The sequence below is a fragment of the Pelophylax lessonae genome (assembly GCF_965119305.1).
Source record: "Pelophylax lessonae genome assembly, chromosome: 2".
NCBI lineage: Eukaryota > Metazoa > Chordata > Amphibia > Anura > Ranidae > Pelophylax > Pelophylax lessonae.
The window spans coordinates 55,275,405-55,301,426 of NC_138769.1; the positions used below are offsets into that span (position 1 = coordinate 55,275,405).

The window sequence follows — 26,022 nt, forward strand, 5'->3', positions numbered from 1 at the left end:
CATGACATGATTGATATCTATTTACTCAGCATAACAATATCTTTTATATTTTACAAAAAATGGGGTCATGTATTGTGTTTTTTTTTTGCATTAAAAATAAAAAAGTGTTTTTTCTTTACAAAAAATTGGGTTTCTAAAACCGCTGTGCAAATACCATGTGACATACAAAATTGTGAAACCCACCACTTTATTCTCTAGGGTGTGTGTTTCAAAAATATATAATATTTAGGGGTTCTAAGTAATTTTCTAGCAGAAAATACTGATTGTTACATTTAAACAAAAAGTGCCAGGAAAGGCCAGGTCTGGAAGTGGTTATTACAGCAAACTCCTGCACAGAGGCAAATTGAGGTTGTTGCACAAAGGTTGTTTAATGATGCATTACTGCACTGATCTGGAAAGAAATATACAAAGGTACCAAGACCTAAGAACAAATACACATGGCCATTGTATTTTGCTACTACTTGCTTAGCCTGGATGTCATCTTAAAGCACATACAAACACACACACACACGCTAACGTGTTCACTCCTGTGCTATAGCCTAAAAATGGCTACAGCTTGGGCTTACTTTGCCAGGAGGACTTTCTCCTGTGATCGCGCTGCCCGCACGTCTCCTGCGGCGTGCTCTGTGATTGCTGTGTCCTTAGGACGCAGCTGATTACAGATTGGGGTGAAGGGCCAATCACAGCAGCCCTTTACCACGTGATCAGCTGTGTCCACTGACAGCTAATTAGGATGTAAAAACAAGCCGGTGACCATCAATGCCGCCTATTAGTGCACGTCAGTGCCACCTATCAGTGCCCTTCAGTTCAGTGCAGCCTCAGTGAAGGAGAAAATGACCTGTTTGCAAAATTTTATTACAAACAATGAAACCCCCCCCAAAATTTTCAGTCTTTTTTCTTTTATTTAGCAAAAATGAAAAACCCAGTGGTGATTAAACAGCACCAAAAGAAAGCGCTATTTGTGTGAAAATAAAAAGGGGGTAAAAGTGCCCGGTATTGAAGTGGTTAATATGCGTTGCTTCGTTTGTTAAAGCGTGTTTTGTTAGGACAGCCTCTTCATTGGGTTGCCTAATGCACCCCAACAGATCGAAAAACTGCAGCATTTTTTCAGATGCACAGTGCAAAGCACAGCAGTGCGATTTCTTATGCTGCGCTGCGACGTAGGTGCACTGGACTGCCATTGAGAATGAATGGCACCACACCAATGTGCAAAACCATGAGTTGCACGATTCCAATAATTCAGTGCACTGGTGTGAATGGGCTTTTACACATGTATAAGCAGTATTCTTGTATTTTTTAGAGTAATATCTTACATGCTTCATCATATTTCCCAGGCAGAAACATACCTCAGACTTATAAAAATCCCGCTCAGTGCAGCAAGAGTCAAGCTGGCGGAACACTCGATCGACCTGTATTGCCATTTTGTCCACCTCACTCATGCTCTGGACTTCGGCCGTTTTTGCTGGGGTGGACCCTAGTTTAGATTTTTGTTCCCTTAGTGTGTTGTACAGACGTTTCAGGAATTGGACCTCTTTAATGGCTTGTTCATACTGTGACACCAACTGCATCCTGGAACTGTCTTGCATGGGCTCTGATATGAGATCGGTCTGGGTTGCGGCCTGGGATGTCGTTTTCTTCACTTGCTGGACTAGCGTTGCAGCTAACTGATTTTCTAGATGCTTCACCTTGACACTAAGTTCTTCAAAATATTTAGAGTAGTATTCTTTGTCCAGGTGTACAGCAGGTACGGAACTTGGGTGAAGATGCCCCATTTCTTTGCTGTTACCATTACAATAGTAATCATCACTTGTATCTGGAACTTGCTGGCTTGCATGGACATTTATGTAGCCACCACATTCTGCCTTTATATTCATTACTGCTCGGGCAGTCTGGGTGCTGATTGCAGATAGGCTTCCTGTAGTCAACCTTTTAAGACCAGTGATGGCCATTTTGGGGTTGGGTGTGCTGTCTTTTTCACGGATGGTAACATTATCATTATTATAGTTGCCATATGGAAGAAAACCAGTCTCTGATACAGACACATGAGGCTTTTTATCAGGAGCTGCATTGAGTTCAGGAGAACTTGGACACCTATGCCTGTAGTGACAAGAGATGACAGTGTTGAAGATAATCAAGTGAGAGCGGAGATAAAATCTCCATTAATTTTATTGTCAGGTATGTAAAAAGTGGAACTTCACTTTCTCCATCAACATTGACTATGTTTAATCCTTATGCTTCTACCATTAGTAAATAGACAACAAGGTTTATTATATTTACTTTTTTAAACTTTTTTTTGTACATTTCCTCAATTTCTTCCTGGTTTCTGGTCTACGCAAATTAAGTCATACATCCCAGGAGGGGTTTTCTCTGCTAAGTACACCCTCCTGCCTGCATGCCTGAGCTAGGAACAGATGGACACCAGGAAGTAAATACTACATGAATCATCTGCCCTTACTTACCTAGATGGTCACAGCTAGAAATAATATGAGGGTGTTTTTCAAAGTCATTCCTCAACAAAATAAAGCATGGAGACACCGATTAATGGGGGAGTTTACTTTGAAAAATAAAAATGAATTAAATTGGAGGTAAACTCCCATGCATGATTTTTACCTATAGGTGAGCGAATATTATGGCTTTTCTATAGGGTCAGTAAATATGAATCATTTAGGAGATATTTACTTTACATGCAGACGTCAAATGCCCTCTGAAGAAACGACATACTGTGCCGTTCCTTCAGAGTCCTGTGTTGTAAATGGTGCCGTTCCTTCAGAGTCCTGTGTTGTAAATGGTGGCTTCCTCACCGGGAGTGAGGTCATTGCGGCTCCGGCCACTCACACAGCTGGAGTCCACAAACCCAGAAGAAGACCGAGTGAACATAGAAGCGCCTTCAGCGGTGACAGTGCACGGCTGGAGGGCTTTGTCCTAAGGTAAGTTTCACATAATGTGCTAGTATGTGATACATACTAGCACATTATGACATTTATTTTCAGGGAGAAAACTTTTTGGGGGGCTTTTTGCGGTTTACTACCGCCTTAGGTAGAATTTTTTTATTTGTGGTGCTCAGATGCAGTGTAGTTCCACTTTAAAATGGATGTAAACCCTATTAATGAAATTTGACCTGGGCACATATATCTTTATCGTTTTCTTATCTCTCTCCAAAGCCCTAAGGCAGGCCATAGACGATGCGAATGTCAATCGATTTATCGTGTGATAAACGCAAGTGGCACTCGTGTACATCATGCGAGTATACCATCAATGTGATAAGAAATTCGTACTACCAAACACTATTTTCTTGTGCCAGCATAGGAAGTGATGCAATGTTGTCTTGACCTTTTAACCACACCTTCACTGGGCACTCCCCCTACTGTAAAAACTCGTCAATTTGGTAAAAAAAAAAAAAGTCAATTAGCAATACACATACTTTTGTGTTTAGTCCACTTTTCATGCAGACATATTGGCATCTCAGCAGAGTTTGCTGTAACCTTTAGTATTTGATGTATTATGTTATGTTGAAGACGAACATGTCAAACGTGAACGTTTTATTATTGTTGTTGTATTTTCCTTCCGGGTCGACCTTTTCGGGAATCATGCGCAGTTGTGTGTTGTTCTGTGGAATCGCACAACTCAACCGCTAATGATACGAAATTTGGCCAATTTTCTCAGAAAAAACCAACATGTTGGATATGTGAATTTTTGCTGTCGTACGAAAATCGCATGTCGCACATACCACACTAACGATACGAAAATCGCTTGAATTCACTGGCGATTTGGATTTCCTTTCGAAATTCGCATCGTGTATGGCCTACCTAAGTCCCGTGTCTTTCTGCTGCTTGTTCCTCTGTTATCAGCATAATAACTTCTGACAAGCTCTCCGACAGATAAAAGCAGCTGGAAATTTGTATCGGGTGAGTGCAGAGAAAAATAATAGCAGAGAGCTGGTCTATTCACAGCACAGCTCTGCATGTTTTTTCCTTCCTCTTCCTATGTGGAGGGGGTGTGTGCCTTTCCTCCAATCAGCTCTCGCACAGTGTATACCAAGAGTCCACATCCAGTGCTGGCAGGAAGAACAAAAACAAACTCGATGTTCACTTTCTAAAGAGTGAAGACAGCAGGTATAAAAATAAAACTTATGTAGGGAGATTATTTGTTTTATCTCTGTGTATCATCTAAGGCTGTTCACTTCACTGGGTATATGTGAGGGTTAACATACACTTTCAAAAGGTATCTATTCTTTTTACATGTCATAATACACAAAGAAAAGTATTTTTTTATTTTCATAAAAATTTTAATAGAAAAGCATTTTTAAATATTTTTTATCATTAAATGATAAAATGTATCATTTTGAGGACAAGATTTTGCCTTTCTCTGTACTGATAGCAGTCAGAAAGCAAATTTGGAGCTTGCATAAGACAGCCCAGAGCGGACAATTTCCAATAAGCAGAGCATTTCTTTTATTAAAAAACACAGATTCAGATGTATAGGGGAAGAGATACTACTATCAAATGCCTATAAATGTCTTTCCTTCAAGCATGGGTTGAAGGAAAAAAAATTGTTCATTGCTCGCCGCCATTACTAGTAAAAAAAAAAAAAAAAAATTACAAATCTTTCCCGTAGTAAGTAAAGGCGATAACTTTTGCGCAAACCAATCAAAATACGCTTATTGCGATTTTTTTTTACCAAAATGATGTAGCAGAAAACAAATTGGCCTAAAATGTTAAAAAATTTTGTTTAAATTTTTTTGGCAATGTTATATATCAGAATGTGAAAAAATATTGTTTTTTTTTTTTCATAATTGTTGCTCTTTTTTTCAAAAATTAAAAATCTCACAGGTTATCAAATACCACCGAAAAAAAAGCTCTATTTGTGGGGAAAAAATAGGACATAAATTTCATTTGGGTACAGTGTCGCACAACCACGCAATTTTCCGTTAAAGTAGCGCAGTGCCGAATCGCAAAATATGGCCTGGTCAGGAAGGGGGCAAATCCTTCCGGTCTTAAAGTGGATAAAAATTTGCTCATTGAGAATTTTTTTTGTCAAAGATATGTAGCTAAATACATTTTGGCCTAAATATATGACAAAAATTGAACATATTGGATATTTTTTAACAGTCAAAGTAGAAAAACTGAATTTTTGTAAAATCTTACCTGTAAAATTCCTTTCTCTGAGTCCTCCGACAGTCGCCGCCTCTTCATATTCGTCACTAATGGGGTTATTGACCTTTGCTCCGTAGGAGTAGCTAGGCAACAGAATATATTAATATCAAAGCTTTTAGCATATCCCACCCCCAGGGGGTGGTCCCCTCAGTCAATACCTCCCTGCTTCCTGCATTTCCAACTCAGTTTCAGTAGCATAGCAGTAGAGTACATAAACAAACCCCAAAAGAGGGGCGGGGGCGGCGACTGTCGGAGGACTCAGAGAAAGGAATTTTACAGGTAACATTTTACAAAAATTCCGTTTTCTCTTACGTCCTCCGACAGTCGCCGCATCTTCATATTCGTCACTAATGGGGACGTCCCATAGCAGTGTAGACATGAGGGGTGGGAAAAAAGCAGCCGCGCCTAAAGCAACGCAGTACCCACATCAGAGAAAGGAACCTTACCAAAGTAAGAGAACCAACCGGGCAACAGGAAAACGTGCTCAACAGGAGCAACAACCCAGGAAAGAACAAGTAACCTAGGGGTAAAAACACCCCAACAGCCAAGGGCCCAAACAAGGGACCCTAAGGCACTGCCGCACTAAAAACTTTACGGCCAAAGGAAGCATCTGCCGATGCCTGAACATCCACTTTGTAAAATTTCGAGAAGGTGTGAACGGACGACCAAGTCGCCGCCTTACACACCTGGGCCACAGAAGCCTGATGACGATAGGCCCAAGACGTACTCAGAGACCTGGTAGAGTGCGCCTTCACAGGAAAAGGAGGAACCTTCCCCTTCAAAGCATAGGCTTGCACAATCGTCTGCCTGATCCATTTGGCGATGGTCGCAGCCGCCGCCGCCATGCCCTTCCGAGGTCCCTCAGGAAGGACAAAGAGAGAAGCCGACTTGCGAAAGGATTTAGTCGATGACAGGTAAACCCTGATCGCCCTAACAACATCCAAGGAATGCAACGCCACCTCCTTTGGATGCTTAGGCTTCGCGCAAAGCGAAGGCAGAACAATATCCTCATTGAGGTGAAATTCCGAAATCCTCATCGGAAGAAAAGACGGGTTAGGTCGCAAGACCACCTTATCCAAGTGAATCACCAAATACGGAGAGTTGCAGGACAAGGCCGCCAGCTCCGACACTCTGCGAGCCGAAGTGATCGCCACCAAGAAGGCAACCTTCTTGGACAACAGAGACAACGAGATCTCCCTGATCTTTTCAAATGGAGCATGTTGCAACACGGACAGAACAAGGTTCAAATCCCATGGAGGCAAAGGCTCCCTCCTAGGAGGGACCAAATGTCGCACCCCTTGAACAAAGGTGCTAACCAAAGAGTTAGACGCCACAGGGCGTTGAAAGAGAACGGCCAGCGCAGAAATCTGACCCTTAATCGTGGCCAACGCCAAACGCTGGTCCACGCCCGTTTGAAGGAAAGCCAACACTCTCGACACCGAGTACGAGCGAGGGGAATACCCCCTGGACTCACACCAGGCAAAGTAAGCCTTCCACGTACGGTAGTAAATCTTCCCCGAAGAGGCCTTCCTAGCCTTGATCAAAGTGGGAATGACCTCAGGGGAAAGACCCCTATCCTATCCTTCAGGACCTGGCTTTCAACAGCCAGGCCGTTAAAGCCAGCGACTGTAAAGCAGGATGGAATATCGGTCCTTGAGACAGGAGATCTTCTCGAAGTGGCAGACGCCACGGAGCGTCGACCGCCAGATTCACGAGGTCTGCGTACCAAGACCGGCGAGGCCAGTCAGGTGCCACCAGAATCACCGTGTGCGGTTCCAAGGCCAACCTGCGAAGGAGCCTGGACAGCAGCTGAATCGGTGTAAAGGCATACATCAGGCGATACTGATGCCAGGGCGCCACTAACGCGTCTGAGGCGTCTGCCCGAGGATCGCGCGTCCTTGCCACGAACCTTTCCACCTTGTTGTTTAGACGAGACGTGAACAGGTCCACATCTGGGGACCCCCACTTCGCGCACAACATCTGGAAAACATCCGGGTGAAGGGACCAATCTCCCTGGTCCAGGGTCTGGCGGCTCAGATAATCCGCCTGCCAGTTCTCCACCCCCGGAATGTGGACTGCAGATATCGCCGGGACGTGCGTCTCGGCCCAAGACAGAATGTCGGCTACGTCCCGCGCCGCTCGGGCACTCCTGGTGCCCCCTTGGTGGTTGATGTAGGCCACCGCTGTGGCATTGTCTGTCTGTACCCGAACTGGACGGCCCTGAAGCCTGTCCGGCCAACGCAGAAGACAGAGATTTATCGCTCGCAATTCCAGAATGTTGATCGGAAGGGAGGATTCCTCCTCCGACCAAGTTCCCTGGGCGGACAGAACGCCCAGAACACCACCCCAGCCCGACCGGCTGGCATCCGTGGTGAGCACCGTCCACGACAAAGGACAAAAGGACTTGCCCCCCGACACCGCCGGGGACTGAAGCCACCACAAAAGACCCCTGCGGGTGAGACGGCTCAACGACAGCCGCAGATCCAGAGATTGCGGACGCCCGTCCCACTTGGCCAGGACCTCCGCCTGAAGCTCCCGTGTGTGAAACTGGGCGAAGGGAATCGCCTCGAAGGCCGAAACCATCAATCCCAGACACCTCATACACGTCCGGAGGGACGAGCACTGATTGTCCCTGAGGGACCTGACTTCGCGCTGAAGTGTCCGAAGCTTGTCTTCCGGCAGGAAGACCTTCGCTTGAACAGAGTCCAGAATCATCCCCAGGTAGGGAAGACGAACCGACGGACACAATGTTGATTTTGGAAAATTTATCGTCCAAACGAATTCCTGCAGAGTCTGCATCGTGATGGACAGGTCGTTCACCAGGCCCTGACTGGTCGCGGACCGAATCAGGATATCGTCCAGATACCCCAGGACAGAAATGCCCTGGGCCCTCAATAAGGCCAGAACCGGCGCAAGCACCTTGGTGAAAACCCGCGGAGCCGAAGCGAGACCAAAGGGCAACGCCACGAATTGATAATGATCCTCCGTAATGGCAAATCGAAGGTACCTCTGGTGACCCTCGAAAATGGGGATGTGAAGGTATGCATCCTTCAAGTCGATGGAGGCCATGAATTCCCCCGGAACCAGGGCAGCCACCACTGATCGCAGGGATTCCATGCGGAACTTGCAAACCCGCACAAAGCGGTTCAGAGCTTTTAAGTCCAGAATCGGACGTACCTTGCCCTCCTTTCTGGGCACAGTGAACAGATTGGAATAGAACCCCCGAAATCTGTCCCGATGAGGCACCGGAACCACCACTCCCTGGGCCCGCAGGTCCCGCACCGCCAGGTGCAGATCCTGCAAGCGCTCCGGAGTCAGCTGAAGGTTTGAGGGGAAAAATCTGCCCGCCGGCCGAGAGAGAAACTCGATCTTGTATCCAGATCGAACGATTTCCTGAACCCATCTGTCCCGAATGCGGTCCAGCCAGGGTTGAAGAAAACCGAGCAAACATCCCCCCACCCCAGAACCGGGTGAGGGCGTCCCTTCAGGCCGCATTGTTATGGGCAGCGGACCCAGACTGGCCGGACTTCTGCTTACCCGTCCACGGCTTCTTCTGGGAGCCTTGGCCTTTGAAGGGCTTGCCCTTATAGTGCGACCGAAAGGCACGAAAGGACCCCTGAGAGGGCCTAAACGAGGCATTCTTCTTACCACGAACAAACTTATTCTTATGAGATTGGGGCAAGAGAGTGCTCTTACCCCCAGAAATACCCTTTATCAGAGTATCCAAAAATTCGCCAAAAAGGCGAGATCCCGCGTAGGGCAAATTAGCTAAAGTCTTGCGGGAAGATTGGTCAACAGACCAACATTTCAGCCATATCAGGCGACGGTTCAAGACCGCCACACTAGAAAGACGCGCAGCCAAAGGGACCATATCTAAGTCCGCATCAGACAAATACATGACACCCTGATGAATCTGATTCACCATAGCCAAAGTTGTCGGCGGGGCAGAGTCAGCCACCAGGGTGCGCCTGAGCACCTGCGTCCAATCCGCAATAGCCTGGGCTGCCATAATGGAAGCAAAAATAGGCATCAGCATAGAGCCAGCAACCGTATAAGAATGACGGGCCAGAGATTCCAATATCCTGTCCGTCGGGTCCCGGAACACCGGGGTATCCTCAGCAGGGATCGCAGTAGATTTATTCAAAATCGCCACCGCGTGATCCACCTGAGGCGGCACACACCAACGCTCATCAGTGGCGGGTGTAAAGGGATAACGCAGCTTGAACCTACTCGGCACAGCAAAAGGCTTTTTTAAATTGCGCCATTGCTCATCAACCGCGCGCTGAAATTCCGTAGAGCAAGGAAAAACCTGCGATGTTTTGCGTTTCCTTTGCGTCCCATAAGAGGACATCAAAACAGGAGGACATGGTTCATCCTGAAAATGCAGCGTTTGCTTGATAGAAGCAACCAACTCATCCATGAGTGCAAGCTCTTCAGACGAGCCAGGGGGAGAATTATCAACCCCTTCCACCTCAGCCTCCCTCTCAGACCCCACAAGGTCAAGGGATGAGTGAGACCCTGAGAAGGGCACTCCAGCCATAGCAGCCCCATCGCCCTCTGAATCAGAGGAAATAGACACCCCGGGCCATTTTGTGGATCGATCAGCCACCAGCATCTGCACCTGAGCAGCCAAATTTGCCACAATAGTAGCCAGATCAGCCTCCTCGGGGGAAGCAGCAGCCCATTGGCCCCCCACCAAGGCGGGAGGAAACTTGCAATCCTGAGAATCCATGCCCCAGTAGTATTAGGAAAAAAGGAGTACTGCCCCTTTAAGATCGCGGCGAGCGTAGCCCACCGCACCCACTGAATACACCGACCCCCACAGGGACAAGAAACTGGGCAAGGAATACAGGAAAAATGGGAAGATAAAAACCTGGAGAGATCACACAGGCTGCTGCCACCGATCGCTGTCCCAGAGCAAAAGGAAGTGATGCAAGACTGACCGCCCCTATGAAGCCTATGCAAGGCTACACAAACATGGCCGCTCGGCTGAGGATCCCTTGGGCAAATAGGAAAATGGTGCCGACATGTGGCCTGATCGATCGCCGCCAAAATGGCGGCGTTTGGCGCCAAAACGGCAGCGTTTGGCGCCAAAACGCCGTGCATTACCACACAGGACCGGCCACCATGATTTTGCCGCAAAAAAATGGCGGGTCGCCGCAGCGATCGTTGCACCGCATGCCCAAAATCTGACTGCTTCATGCTTACACCCAGCAGAGCGGGAGAGCCCCCCCCCCTTCACAGCCCACACACAGGCAGCAAGTCCACACAGGAACTGACAGGGAGCACAGCAGCCACACAGACATGCAGGGTCACACAGTCCCAGACTGACACCCAATAGACAGGTCCCCACATAGAGTTACACTTACCAGTCCAGATGGCGTGGGGAGCCTGCTCCAGTGACCAAACCGCTGCACTGAGGACAGGGAGTGTCGCAAGCATGACGCAGTGGAACTGCGATGCGAAACCGCAATGGCGTCCAGTGAGGTAGCCACCTCACCGATAGCATCCCTGCAGCGAACAGGGATGGGTCGTTCAATGTGCCAGGGTAAAACCTAAGCTGAACGCTCGATGGCAGGCTGGGAAGCCCCTGGCCCTGAGCCCTGGGAACCAGGGTGGCCAGACTCATCTTCATCAGAAGAAGCTAACTAACGCTGAAAATAAACAGCTAGGTAAAAGAAAGAGAAAAAAACTCCAAAGAAAATCAAAAAGAGAAAAGAAGCTGAGACTAAGAGCCCCAGCACAGGAACAGCCCAACCTACTCATGAGCTAGGCATTAGAAACTGAGTTGGAAATGCAGGAAGCAGGGAGGTATTGACTGAGGGGACCACCCCCTGGGGGTGGGATATGCTAAAAGCTTTGATATTAATATATTCTGTTGCCTAGCTACTCCTACGGAGCAAAGGTCAATAACCCCATTAGTGACGAATATGAAGAGGCGGCGACTGTCGGAGGACGTAAGAGAAATGTAAATTTTTTGCGCTTTTTTTTATTAATATTGCAAAAAATAAAAAGCGCAGAGGTGATCAAATACCATCAAAAGAAAGCTCTGTTTGTGAGAAAATAAGGACGTAAATTTAGTTTGGGTACAGCATTGCATGACCACGCAATTGTCATTTAAAATCACTCAGTGCCAAGTTGAAAAAAGTGGCCTGGTCATTGAGCAGCAAAATCCTCCTGTCTTAAAGTTGTTAAAATACAATGATCACTGCTGGCGGCTATTTCGATTCCTCTATGGCTAGCTTTAGAGAATTCGTCTCAGCTGGAGGACCAAATCAAGCCAACCCTACTCTCAGCTGAGATAATACACTGAAAGCTAGCAAAGGCCCCAGGCCAGATTTGCTGATGTGGTCAAAAATGTGGAGGTATTGGTACCCACACTTGCCTTTTATGAGTCTTTTTGTAGGTTGCATGCATAATTCCATCATCTTCCAGCTCTTTTGGTACTCTGCATTCTCTGTTTTAAACAATAAAGTTAGAAAAAAATATTCAATAAAATTATACAAATATTCATCAATGAACAAAACAGCAGCTGTTGTTACTAAAGCTCATGGTCATCTGACTTCACAGAGCAGCCCCAAGCACTAAAAGGATCTCCACAAAAATGTCAGGATACACCCAAATGCCTGGGGGGGGGGGCCCGCTGTGAGACTGAGCCAGCCACTTCCACCCCCTTCCCAGCGATCGCTGAAGAGGCAGAGCAGAGAGCGGTGACTGACAGTCACCGCTCTCTTCTCAAGGTGGACAGAGAACTGAGTAATCAGTGGTCATGAGTGCACTCAGCTTTCAGGCTTAGAGCTGGCGAGGGACAGCTGAAGCATCAGACTGATGCTGCAGCAGGTAGGTAAGTATGTAATTTTATTTTTTTGTACTCCCACACTTCTCATTTAACCCTGATATGAGCATTTACATTACTGGTAATCAGTAGTTTATATACTACACCTATTTATAGTCGCTAACATTGGTGGTCACCCTCACTCAAACTGATGTATATGATACTTGAACTGGGTGGACGGATTGATACTTTTGATAATATTGATAGAAAAAAGATTTTTTATCCCATCCTTGGACGATGACCGCTGGGACGATAAACTGATTTTGTTCAAGGACACTATTAGTACTGCTGACAAGCCTATTCAATTTAAATTCATACACAAATTATAACAATAAAACCCTGGAAAGGCTATTAAAAAAATCTTAATCTTCTGCATTGCCTGTGGACATTTTCAACATGATTTGGACGGGTCCTCATGTTTCTACATTCTGGACTTGATTCTTCCTTTTTTTGGAGACAGACTTAAGCCCCGTACACACGATAAGATTATCGAACGATCTGTCGTCCGTTTTTTGTGGCATGCTAGTCTGACGTGGAAAGTGAAGAGGTTATTTTCATACAAATTTTCCCGTATGACAGAATTCTACTTCAGAAGTGATGTCATGTGTTGGATTGCTTTGTATGTGTTCTTTCGTCTCTGAGCATGCCTAGTCTTGCTCTTAAGATTTTTTTCCGTCGAAATCTGTACTAATGAGACGAAAATCGGACGTTGTATTACGGACAACAAACATTTTATAGCCTGCACATCAGGATTTTGTCAGCCAAAAAGTTGGAGTTGGCTGTCGAATGCACCATACTAACAATCCGAAAATCGGCAGATCGGTCCTCGGGCGAATTTTCCCTTCAGATTTTCTTATCGTGTGTGTGGGCCTTTAGGGAATATGGGTCCCAAAACCCAATAAATTGGTCCACTGGGGTCTACAGACACCCTTGAATCTTCCAGTGGGCTAAAGACCTTGTTTTGTTTTTAGTACTGTTCTAGACTAGGAAAAGTATCCTTCTAAACTGCAAAGGTACACATTCCTCTCAAGTTTACTCAGTTGGTGGGTCTAGTTGATGGTCGTTTAGTCATATTTAAGATATTAAATTTAGAATATATAACAGCAGACCTTGTTCCCAAATATTTTATAAAAATTTGACAACTTTGCATCGATGCATTTGGTGATCCAATTTGGCAGAAGAAAATAGGAATGGGCCACCCTTCAATTAGTAACCTCCTATAGGCCAAAATGTGCATTTCTTTGGTTTGCAGTAACGCTTGTCTCATGAGTGCACAGGAATGTGAGCTAAATACTTTTATTAGTTTGCAGACCTGAGTGTGTGAAGTCTGGGTTGTTAAAACATATACTGTATAATTAAATGATGTACTGCAACTCTACCTAATTGTACTATATCCTTCATATGAAATACCCAAATCCATAATAAAATAAAGTCCATAAAAATAATTTAAACCATCAATGTAAAAATGGTGCACAACAATATCTTCTAGGGATTAAGTATCTATTGTGCCATGCGTGCATACTACTCGTGCTGTAAATTAAATACTCATCTCCATTTATGACCTCTAAAGATATAATGAGGTTAAAATACACTTTCTGCTACCCTCTGGGCAGTCTTTAAGATCAGATGTCAAAAGCACTGGTTATCCTCACCGCAGGCACCATTTAGGTATATACAGTATGGCATGTGAAAATAAAACAATTGGACCAATAGTGTTCTCTGTGTAAAATATTTATTAGCATTAAAATGATTAAAAACACTCACTAGGTACAAGCACTCCAATTGCTATGAAAATCGCATGTAAACATAGACAGTTCAGATTCGATCTCACCACTCCACTCTCCCTCAAACCATATGGCTGCAGGATGTCTCTGCCTCCCTATACACGTTACGCCCCCTTCAAAGGACTTTCTCAGTAATCTTTTTAATGTTGTTAACTTTAGACAGAGAGCACTATTAGTCCAATTCTTTTATTTTCACATGGTATGCCTGAATGGTGCCTGCGATGAAGATAACCAGTGCGTTTGACATCTGATCTCAAAGATGGCTCAGAGGGTGGCAGAAAGTGCATTTTAACCTCTTTAGAGGTCAAAAATTAAGGTGAGCATTTAGTTTACAGCAAGAGGTGTATGCAAGCATGGCACAACAGATACATGACCCTGAGAAGACATTGTGCACCATTTTCAGGATTTCAATTATTTTTATGGACTTAATTTTTTTATGGATTTGGATAGTTCATATTAAGGATTTAGAACAAGTATGTAAAGTTGCGCTACATCATTTATATAGTAATATACAGGTGCATCTCATAAAATTATAATATCATCAAAAAGTTAAATTATTTCAGTAATTAAATTCAAAAAGTGAACATTATATATTTTACACACAGAGTGATATATTTCAAGCATTTCTTTCATTTAATTTTGATGATTATGGCTTACAGCTAGTGACAACCCAAAACTCAGTAGCTCAGAAAATTAGAATATTACATTAGACCAAAAAAAAAAAGGATTTTTAATACAGAAATGTATGCACTCAATACTTGGTCGCGGCTTCTTTTGCATTGATTACTGCAAGGAGGCGATCAGCCTGTGGCATTGCTGATATGTTATGTTAGCGGCCTTCAGCTCGTCTGCATTGTTGGGACTGGTGTCTCTGATCTTCCTCTTGACAATACCCCACAGATTCTCTATGGAGTTTAGGTCAGGCGAGTTTGCTAGCCAATCAAGCACAGTGATACCATGATCAATAAACCAGGTATTGGTACTTTTGGCAGTGTGGGCGGTGCCAAATCCTGCTGGAAAATTAAATCAGCATCTCCATAAATCTGGTCAGCAGAGGGAAGCATGAAGTTCTCTATAATTTCCTGGTAGAGGGCTGCGCTGACTTTGGACTTTGTAAAACACAGTGGACCAACACCAGCAGATGACATGGCTCCCCAAATCATCACGACATGTGAAAATGTTGCATTTATTTGGAAATCAATGTCTGGAGGAAGAGTGGAGAGGCACAGAATCTAAGTTGCATGAGGTCCAGTGTGAAGTTTTCACAGTCAGCGATAATTTGGGGAGTCGTGTCATCTGCTGGTGTTGGTCCACTTTGTTTTATTTATGGAGTACTGAGTACATACTATACTGTACATTGACATACTTTTCAGTAAGCCAACACTTCTGTATTAAAAATCCTTTTTTTTAATTGGTCTTATGAAATATTCAAATTTTCTGAGATATTGAATTTTGGGTTTTCACTAACAGTAAGCCATAAACATCAAAATTAAAATAAAGAAATGCTTGAAATATATCACTCTGTGGGTAACGCATCTATATAAAATATATGAGTTTCACTTTTTGAACTGAATTACTGAAATAAATACATTTTTTGATATTCTAATTTTATGAGATGCACCTGAACATTTTGTTTAATTTCTGAGAGTTATAGAGGAATCACTCTAACGGTATTTTAGCTTGCAACTTATTTTCTTTTTAATTAGTAATCAAGCTTAAAGCGGAGTTCCACCCTGGATTTTTTTTTTTTTTTTTTTAATACCCCCGGGACAGTCAGGGCTAGTGCATTCCACAATGGCTAGCCTCTGATCTGTCCCGGGTTGCACTTACCTGCAAGACGAAATACTTACCTTGCAAACGTCTTGTCCAGCGCTGCCATCTCAGATGTGGGCAGCTTGAAGCCAGCGCGTCCTCTTCGGCGTCTTCTTCCGCCTTCTGTGGTCCCACGATGCTCTGCGCCGGCCCCGACGTCACTTCCGGGTCGCGCGCGTCACCCCTCCACAGCTTCTGGGCATGCCCAGAAGCTGTTTAGAAGGGGATGACGCGCGCGACCCGGAACTGACGTCGGGGGCCGGTGCAGGCGCAATGATTCCTGGGAGCTATGACGTCCAGCTCCCAGGAATCATTGCAGAGCCAGGAAGTGACGACGGGCCGCGGCCGAGGAAGGAGGAAGAAGGAAGTAAGGTAAGTAAATTTTCTACGCTACGAGGTAAGTAAAAAAAAAAAAAATATGCGATTATCCATTTCTTTTTCAGGTGACCCGGAGCGAGAAGATGGAGGTAAGTATAAAAATAGGGTGGAACTCCACTTTAATTATTGAGTTGTATAACAAGGATACATTTTCAGTAATAAGCAACAAAACAGCGTAGATGCATATACATCATAAAACAACAAAACAATAAAGAATAATAGAAAAAAGAAAAGGTTCTTCTCTAACAGCTGCAATACAGGTAGTTAATACTATATATGGTGCACGTCATACATTGCACTATAATCGATAATGTACCGTATGGAAGAGATGGGCAGAGTTATTTACGTATCTAGTTTACTCAGCCAAAGGATAACCGCACTACAACAATTGTGGTTACATTTTATGTATAGAAAATCTATCAGGGTATCGTTATGGGGCACACGTGAGTGGGGAATGTAACCATCAATCCCATATTTTATTATATTTACCCGGACATCCCATATTGATGTAAATGGCTTTCTTATATGTCAGAGTGGTATTTATTTCAGCAATCCATGCTGCAAGAGTAGAGGCTGTGGCCTATATCCACCTCCTAGCCACTAACTTTCTGGCAATAAAGAGGGTTTCATGCACAAATTTTGATGTGTATTTATCCATGTCTGAGTCCGGGAATAGTCCCAATAAACACTGCCTGCCCTTGGGTCCATTGTCATCGGTCAGCCCATTTGATCGTAAAGAAACTGCACAACTTGTTCCCAGAATCGATTAATCCGAGGACAATGGCAGATCAGGTGTCCAAAGGTGCCAGTTGCAATTTTTCACTGCTTTTATATGTTTTTGATAGTTTATGGCTGTGCTCATTACTTTATTTTTAGTTTTTGAAGTCTGGATTGCTATCTAAGTAAAACAAAAATTCCTAAAAAAAAAACAAAACAAACAATTTTTTAAATAAATGCAAATGTACGTTTTATTTTTACAAACACTTTCATATTCCACCTTATGCCTTATAGCACCTGCATGGGCTGCTATACTTGTTAAAATGGTTGTAAAGGCAGAAGGCTTTTTATCTTAATGCATTCTGTGCATTAAGATAAAAAGCCGCCTGTGTGCAGCAGCCCCCCTCAGCCCTCCTAATACTTACCTGACCTTACCCATCGCATCCAGCGATGTTGCACGAGTCTCGGCTGCCCGGGACTCTCCCTGCTCATTGGCTGAGACAGCAGAGAAACGCCATTGGCCCCCGCTGCTGTCAATCAAAGTCAGTGAACCGATGAGGAGAGGGTGTGAGGCTGTAACTCATATCTGAATGCACAGACCAAGCAGTGGCTCGGCTTGGGTGCCCCCAAAGCAAGCTGCTTGCTGTCGGGTCACTTAACAGGAGGGAGAGGCCAGGAGCAACGCAGAGGGACCCGAGAAGAAGAGGATCGGGGCTGCTCTGTGCAAAACCCCTTCACAGAGAAGGTAAGTTTAACATGTTTGTTATTTTTTACAAAAAAAACCTGAGACTTTAGTATCACTTTAACCACTTGCCGACTGCGGCAGGGCGGCTCGGCTGCGTCCATTCACGTAGTACTATGTGACTGAGTGCACGTAGATTTGGCAGCGCTTGTTTAGACACAGCGGGAGGCAGACTGCGGTAGGAGCGGAGGATCTTCTGTCAGACAGGCAGGGAGAGATCAGCAGTTTCAGCTAAGCTACAACCCCGATCTCTCTGTACCTGTCACAGAAACATCCCTCCACACAGTTAGTAAGCACTTTAGGCACCCCCAGTATTAACCCCTTCCCTGCTCGTGTCATTATTACAGTAATAGTGCATATTATTTAGCACTGATTACTGTATTAGTGTCACTGGTCCCCAAAAAGTGTCAAAAATGTCAGTTAACCACTTGCCGACCGCCGCACGACTATCTACGGCGGCGGTCAGCCCCTCACAGGCAAAGTGACGTAGGTCTACGTCACTAGCCTGTGAGGGTTTAGGGAGCGAGCGCGCGCCGCCGGAGGCGCGCTCCCGCTCCCGCGTGGTCACGGACCCCCCCGCGCGTGTGACCGGCGGACCCGATCGCCGCCGGCCACTCTGCGATCGGGGGGGGAGAGGGAGAAAGTCAGGCAGCTTGTGTAAACAAGCTGCCTGTCATTCTCCTCTCTGTATGAGAGATGATCACATGGATCTACTATGTAGATCCATTGATCACTCTGCATACAGTTGAAGCCACAGCCAATCACAGTTAGAATCACGCCCCTAGGGACACACAGAGCCCCTCCCTCTCAAATAAAGTTAACCCCTTCACTACCAGTGTATTTTTACAGTAACAGTGCATATATATAGCACTGATTACTGTAGAAATGTCACTGGTAACCCCAAAAGTGTCAAAAATGTCAGTCAAGGGTCCGATCTGTCCGCCGCAATGTCGCAGTACCGCAAAAAAAATCGCAGATCGCCGCCATTACGCGTTAAAAAAAAAAAACAACAAAAATGACAAAAATCTTTCCCTTTGTTAGTAAACGCAATAACTTTTGCGCAAACCAATCAAAATACGCTTTTTGCGATTTTTTTTACCAAACATAGGTAGCATAAAACAAATTGGCCGAAAATATTAAAAAATTTTGATTTTTACATTTTTTTTGGGGGAATTTCATATAAAAAAAAGGGAAAAATATTGCTATTTTTGCAAAATTTACGCTCTTTTTTTGTTTATAGCGCGTGATCAAAAAATCGCACAGGTGATCAAATACCGCCAAAAGAAAGCTCTGTTTGTGGGAAAAAAGGACGCCAAATTCGTTTAGGTACAGCATCGCACGACCGCGCAATTGTCCGTTAAAGTCACGCAGTGCCGAATCGCAAAATACCCTCTGGTCGTTTAGCAGCCAAATCCTCCGGGGCTTAAGTGGTTAAGGGTCCAATCTGTCTGCTAAAAATCGCTGATCGCCACCATTACTAATAAAAAATAAATAAATAAAAAGTCCAAAAATCTATCCCATAGTTTGTAAACGCTATAACTTTTGCGCAAACCAATTAAAATACGCTTTTTGGGATTTTTTTTTTACCAAAAATACATAGCAGAATACAAATTGGCCTAAACTGATAAAAAAAATTAACATTTCAATTTTTTTTTATTTAGAATGTTTTATAGCAGAAAATAAAAAAATATGGCGGTTTTTTCAAAATTGTCACTCTTTTTTTGTTTATAGCGCAAAATCTACAAACCGCAGAGGTGATCAAATACCACCAAAAGAAAGCTCTATCTGTGTGAAAAAAAGGACATCAGTTGTATTTGGGTACAGCATCACACGACCGCGCAATTTTCCGTTAAAGTAACGCCGTGCCGAATCGCAAAAAAATGGCCTGGTCATTAAGGGGGTAAAACCTTCCGTGGCTGAAGTAGTTAATCCCCCTGTTTTGTAATGTGATATGAGGAGGGAATGCAAGGGGAAGCTTACAAACAAGCATGTTTAACACATCAAGATTTATTGTGGCTTCCAGTATTATTTTTGTGAGAGAATGGTGGTGAACTCAGAGAAAAATCGGAAATGGAACTCCCTCATAATCATAAATCTCTTTGTTCTGGGTTCTTTTTTAAAGCCACTCATATACAGGGAGAAAGCATTGCATAGTTATTGTGCTGCATTCCTTGCAAGCGAGGATGAATTTGCACAGACATACCATCAAGGAACATAAAGAAGATAGTTTCTGCACACCTGTGGAACATCATTTCTCACAACTGGACCACACTATAGAAGACCTCAATGTTTTAGTTCTTAAAAGGGAATTTCAGAACTATCCAGGAAAGGAAAACTTTTGAATTAAGAATGATACTTCTTTTTGACACAAAAAATAACGGCTTAAATTTAGATATGGGTTTTCTTACTCATTATCCTAGTTTTACGACCCCCTCTGTGACTATCCCCACCTCCCCCCCCCGCCTTCCCCCTTCTTCAGCTCTCCCTCTGTCTTATCTCACTAACTATGCTAGTTTTATTACCATTGCCAGTTAAATTTGTTTATGTTTGGTTTTCTCTTTTTTTTTCTTTGGCTTAGAGATTGTGTGTTTTTTTTAACATTCTGCTAAAACTTTTGTGAATCAGTACTGCTTGGATCTTGATGAAGAGGACATACCCCGAAAGCTTGTCCTGAAAAATTGTATGTTAGTGCAAATAAAGAAAGTATCACGGACAGTACTCAATTGTCTCTGTCGCAAGTGCACTAATACGGCTACAATGACCTCCCTCAATCTGCTTAGCTAACCATCAAGGTTTCTCTAAAGGAAACAATCCTTGAAGTCACAATACCCTTCACAAGTAACCTACTGGATTAGGAAGTTAAAGATTAATTCCAGGCATGGGCATGTTATACATAGTTACACTGGTCTAGCTTGGAGCAATATAACTATGTATAGGACATACCTGGGTGATGTCGCTGGACATCATTGAAATAGACATTGCTGCTCCAGTGATCTTCAATGTCTGGCCTGATGCCTTGTGAATACAGACGGACGGCTGTTCAGCACGTGCAACATGCAGAGAATACTTAGCATTTTCTGAATTAATGCAAAGAGTTATCTGATTGGACGAGGTGGAAAAGTGGCGGGGGGGGGGGGGTGTCATCACGATTTTAACCTCATCCAATCGGAGAACATTTTGCATTCTGAATGGCATCCGTGTATTCACAGGCCATCAGGCAACCACTTAGCACGGGACCTGGAAGCAAGTGGAGATCACTGAAGTGGCGGTGTCTATTTTAGTGATTTCTAGCAGAATCAGCCAGGTTTGGCATATACAGTACATACAGTAGTTACATTGATCCAAGCTGCACCAACATAACTATGTATAACATGCCAATGTATTTAATTATTCTTTAGGGCTGGGTTCACACTTATGAGAATTGGATGCAGGTTTCTCCGCATCCAATTCGCATGACAGGAGAATGTGACCGGCTCTCAATTGAGCCGGTTCACACAGCTCCGGGGCGGCTGCGGTCCGCACTGGAAAAGGGTTCGGTGCTTCTTTGGTTCTGTTTCAGGTCCAAATTCAGGCAAAAATTCGGACCTGGTTCGCACCTGAAATGGAGATCAGGGACGCACCGGAAACCCTGCTGTGAGCCGCGGCCACAGCTAGCATGGACCCATCCTAAGGCCTGGTTCACACCTATCAGTTTTTTTAGTGCTTTTTGCAGAAAAGCGCTACAGTCCATTTACCATGGTTTCCCATGGTACACATTCACATCTATGCTTTTTTCAGCCACTGCGTTTTTGGAACGGGTCAGGGACTTTTTTTAAACGTAAAACAGTGCATTTTTTGTTCAATAGACTTCAATGGAGAAGCTGCAGAAAAGCACGTAGTGCATTTTTTCCACGTTTTTTAAGTTGCCCAACAACAAATTGGGCACAAAAAAAAAAAACATAAAAAAATGCAAAATGTGAAAAAAATGCATGTGCAAAAATGCAAAACGCACCACAGAAACAGATCGAAAGCAAACAGGATAGGCTTGAACCAGGCCTAAAAGGTACCCTCAGTGCTTTCTGAAGCGTTATGAGCTACCCTAGTTTCCAAGTGGAGAAGTTGCAAGCAAAGATTTTGCACAGACATACCATCAAGGAACATAAAGAAGATAGTTTGTGGGACATCATTTCTCACAACCGGACCACACTATAGAAGACCTCAACGATTTAGTTCTTAAAGGGAATTTCAGAACTATCCAGGAGAGGAAAGCTTTTGAATTAAGAATGATACTTCTTTTTGACACAAAAAATAACGGCTTAAATTTAGATATGGGTTTTCTTACTCATCCTACAGTTTTACGACCCCCTCTGTGACTATTCCCCCCCCCCCCCCCCCCCGCCTTCCCCCTTCTTCAGCTCTCCCTCTGTCTTATCTCACTAACTATGCTAGTTTTATTACCATTGCCAGTTACATTTGTTTATGTTTGGTTTTCTCTTTTTTTCTTTTTCTTTGGCTTAGAGATTGTGTGTTTTTTTTAACATTCTGCTAAAACTTTTGTGAATCAGTACTGCTTGGATCTTGATGAAGAGGACATACCCCGAAAGCTTGTCCTGAAAAATTGTATGTTAGTGCAAATAAAGAAAGTATCACGGACAGTACTCAATTGTCTCTGTCGCAAGTGCACTAATACGGCTACAATGACCTCCCTCAATCTGCTTAGCTAACCATCAAGGTTTCTCTAAAGGAAACAATCCTTGAAGTCACAATACCCTTCACAAGTAACCTACTGGATTAGGAAGTTAAAGATTAATTCCAGGCATGGGCATGTTATACATAGTTACACTGGTCTAGCTTGGAGCAATATAACTATGTATAGGACATACCTGGGTGATGTCGCTGGACATCATTGAAATAGACATTGCTGCTCCAGTGATCTTCAATGGCTTCCAGGCCTGATGCCTTGTGAATACAGACGGACGGCTGCTCAGCACGTGCAACATTCAGAGAATACTTAGCATTTTCTGAATTAATGCAAAGAGTTATCTGATTGGACGAGGTGGAAAAGTGGCGGGGGGGGGGGGGTATCATCACGATTTCAACCTCATCCAATCAGAGAACATTTTGCATTCTGAATGGCATCCGTGTATTCACAGGCCATCAGGCAACCACTTAGCATGGGACCTGGAAGCAAGTGGAGATCACTGAAGTGGCGGTGTCTATTGTAGTGATTTCTAGCAGAATCAGGCAGGTTTGGCATATACAGTACATACAGTAGTTACATTGATCCAAGCTGCACCAACATAACTATGTATAACATGCCTATGTATTTGTATAACATGCCAATGTATTTAATTATTCTTTAGGGCTGGGTTCACACTTATGAGAATTGGATGCAGGTTTCTCCGCATCCAATTCGCATGACAGGAGAATGTGACCGGCTCTCAATTGAGCCGGTTCACACAGCTCCGGGGCGGCTGCGGTCCGCACTGGAAAAGGGTCCGGTGCTTCTTTGGTTCTGTTTCAGGTCCAAATTCAGGCAAAAATTCGGACCTGGTTCGCACCTGAAATGGAGAATAGGGACGCACCGGAAACCCTGCTGTGAGCCGCGGCCACAGCTAGCATGGACCCATCCTAAGGCCTGGTTCACACCTATCAGTTTTTTTAGTGCTTTTTGCAGAAAAGCGCTACAGTCCATTTACCATGGTTTCCCATGGTACACATTCACATCTATGCTTTTTTCAGCCACTGCGTTTTTGGAACGGGTCAGGGACTTTTTTTAAACGTAAAACAGTGCGTTTTTTGTTCAATAGACTTCAATGGAGAAGCTGCAGAAAAGCACGTAGTGCATTTTTTCCACGTTTTTTAAGTTGCCCAACAACAAATTGGGCACAAAAAAAAAAACATAAAAAAATGCAAAATGTGAAAAAAATGCATGTGCAAAAATGCAAAACGCACCACAGAAACAGATCGAAAGCAAACAGCATAGGCTTGAACCAGGCCTAAAAGGTACCCTCAGTGCTTTCTGAAGCGTTATGAGCTACCCTAGTTTCCAAGTGGAGAAGTTGCAAGCAAAGATTTTGCACAGACATACCATCAAGGAACATAAAGAAGATAGTTTGTGGGACATCATTTCTCACAACCGGACCACACTATAGAAGACCTCAATGATTTAGTTCTTAAAGGGAATTTCAGAACTATCCAGGAAAGGAAAGCTTTTGAATTAAGAATGATACTTCTTTTTGACACAAAAAATAACGGCTTAAATTTGGATATGGGTTTCCTCACTCTTTATCCTACAGTTTTACGACCCCCTCTGTGACCACCACCTCCCTCACAGTCTATAGCTCTCCCTCTGTCTTATCTCACTAACTATGCTAGTTTTATTACCATTTCTAAGTTACATTGGTTTATTTTTGTTTGGTTTTCTCTCTTTTTTTTTCCTTTGGGTGGAGATTGTTTTTTTTTTTTTTTTCTTTTTTCTTCCATTCTGCTAAAACTTTTGTGAATCAGTACTGCTTGGACCTTGATGAAGGGGACATACCCCCGAAAGCTTGTCCTGAAAATTTGTATGTTAGGGCACATAAAATAAGTATCACCTCAAGGGAAAGAACACATTTTGGATATTATTATTATGATTATACAGGATCTATATAGCGCCGACAGTTTGCACAGCGCTTTACAATGTGAGGGAAGACAATACAGTTACAATACTATTCAATACAGGAGGATTTAGAGGGCCCTGCTAGTTAGAGCTTACAATCTAGAAGGGGGGGGGTCAAGTGAAACAAAAGGCAATAGCTGTGGGGGATGAGCTGATGGAGAAAATGGAGGTACAGTTGTCAGGTGTGGGTAGGATAGGCTTCTCTGAAGAGGAGGGTTTTCAGAGATCTCCTAAAAGCTAATGGAGTAGGAGATAATTGGACAGATAAGGGTAAGGAGTTCCATAGGATTGGTGAGGCTCTGGAAAAGTCCTGGAGGCGAGGATGGGAGGAGGTGATGAGGGAGCTAGAGAGCAGGAGGTTTTGAGAGGAACGAAGAATGAAACTAGGCTAGTGATGTAGCTGGGGGCTAAACTGTGGATGGCTTTGTAAGATGTTGTTAGCATTTTGAATTTAATTTGTTGGATGAGTGGAAGCCAGTGGAGGGATTGACAGAGAGGAGCAGCGGACACTGAATGATTGGTAAGGTGGATGAATCTGGCGGCAGCATTCATGATGGATTGAAGGGGGGATAGCCTGTGTAGAGGTAAGCCAATGAGAAGGGAATTGCAGTAGTCGAGGCGCGAGATGACCAGGGAGTGGACTAGGAGTTTTGTTGTGTCTTTGGTTAGAAAGGGGCGTATTTTGGAGATGTTGTGGAGGTTGAGGCAGCAAGATTTGGACAGTGATTGGATGTGGGGCTTAAAAGAGAGTTCAGAGTCCAGGACAACACCCAAGACCTTGGCATGCGGGAAAGGGCTGATAGTAATGCCATCAATATTGACAGAGAGATCAGGGGAAGGGGCACGTGGTGGAGGAAAGATTATAAGCTCGGATATCACAATATTGATGAAATCTTGGCTTTGTGTCCTTGTACCCATTAATTTAACCACATTGCAAAATCCCCTCCCCTATCCAGCTCATTGTTTTAGTGGTGGTAATCAGGACTATCATCATACCATCAAATCTACTGTAGGTGTGGATATGCAAGACTCATCCAGGTCAGCTGGGGGGGGGGGGGGGTCAGTTTGGCATCTTCTACTTGGGTGGCAAAGGGCCATGTACTGCATGTTTCTTTTTTTTGCCTTCACACACTAAGTAAACTGCCAGCAAAGGACGCTTACAGCTGGACAATATCAGTGTCATTGATGTAGTTGTAGATAAAATGCCAATAGATGTCACAAAGCTAGTGGGAGCTTGGGGAAAGAGAAGTGGCCTGGTGGGCAAATCAAGTGTGATGGAGCCTTCTGAGATTATTTTACATCATTTTTTTGGGCATGAACAATTAAAACAAAAATGGTTTTAGGTATATTTTATTTTACTTTTTTTTTTTAAGCTTATATCTGTTTTTTTTTTTTTTATTTATTTAAAGCCTTTTTTTTTTAATTGATAAACATACAACACAAGAGTCTCTCATGACTCAGGGTTCACAAAGCATTTTGGGTCTTCTAAAGAGAGAGAGAGCACAGCAGGCTGTTTCCTTTCAGACTGTATCTCTCTGATCCAAACTGCTGATAGAAACTAGAGAGAGGAGGGGGGAGGGGTAGAGGAGGGGGATGAGTCACCGCTCTCTGACTCATTCAGCTGTGTGTTTTATTTCAGTTCTAGCTCAGTAAACAACAGGCTTATTCAGGAAGGCAGATAAGGATAGCCTGGCAATCCTATGAGAGGGAGCCTAGAGTGCCATCTAATGGCTGAAAATTATATTACAATATATATTCATAGGCAACAATTTAATTTTCCAGAATTAAATAAGAATCCTTTTTTAATAATATATATATAATAATATTATATATATAATTATACAGTATCTCAAAAAAGTGAGTACACCCCTCACATTTTTGTAAATATTTTATTACATTTTTTCATGTGACAACACTGAAGAAATTACACTTTGCTACAATGTAAAGTGGTGAGTGTACAG

General features: G+C 43.8%; 1 protein-coding gene across 1 annotated transcript in view; it reads right to left on the bottom strand.

Annotated features, from left to right (window-relative positions):
* LOC309547160 (uncharacterized protein) overlaps positions 1-26,022 on the bottom strand; it is a gene marked incomplete at its 5' end in the record, with an annotated part of 72,241 nt that overhangs the window by 28,561 nt on the left and 17,658 nt on the right. Inside the window, one exon of the mRNA XM_082246949.1 lies at positions 1,347-2,097. Within this exon, the coding sequence (XP_082103075.1) occupies positions 1,347-2,097 (751 nt within the window). The remainder of the gene's footprint in view (positions 1-1,346; positions 2,098-26,022) is intronic.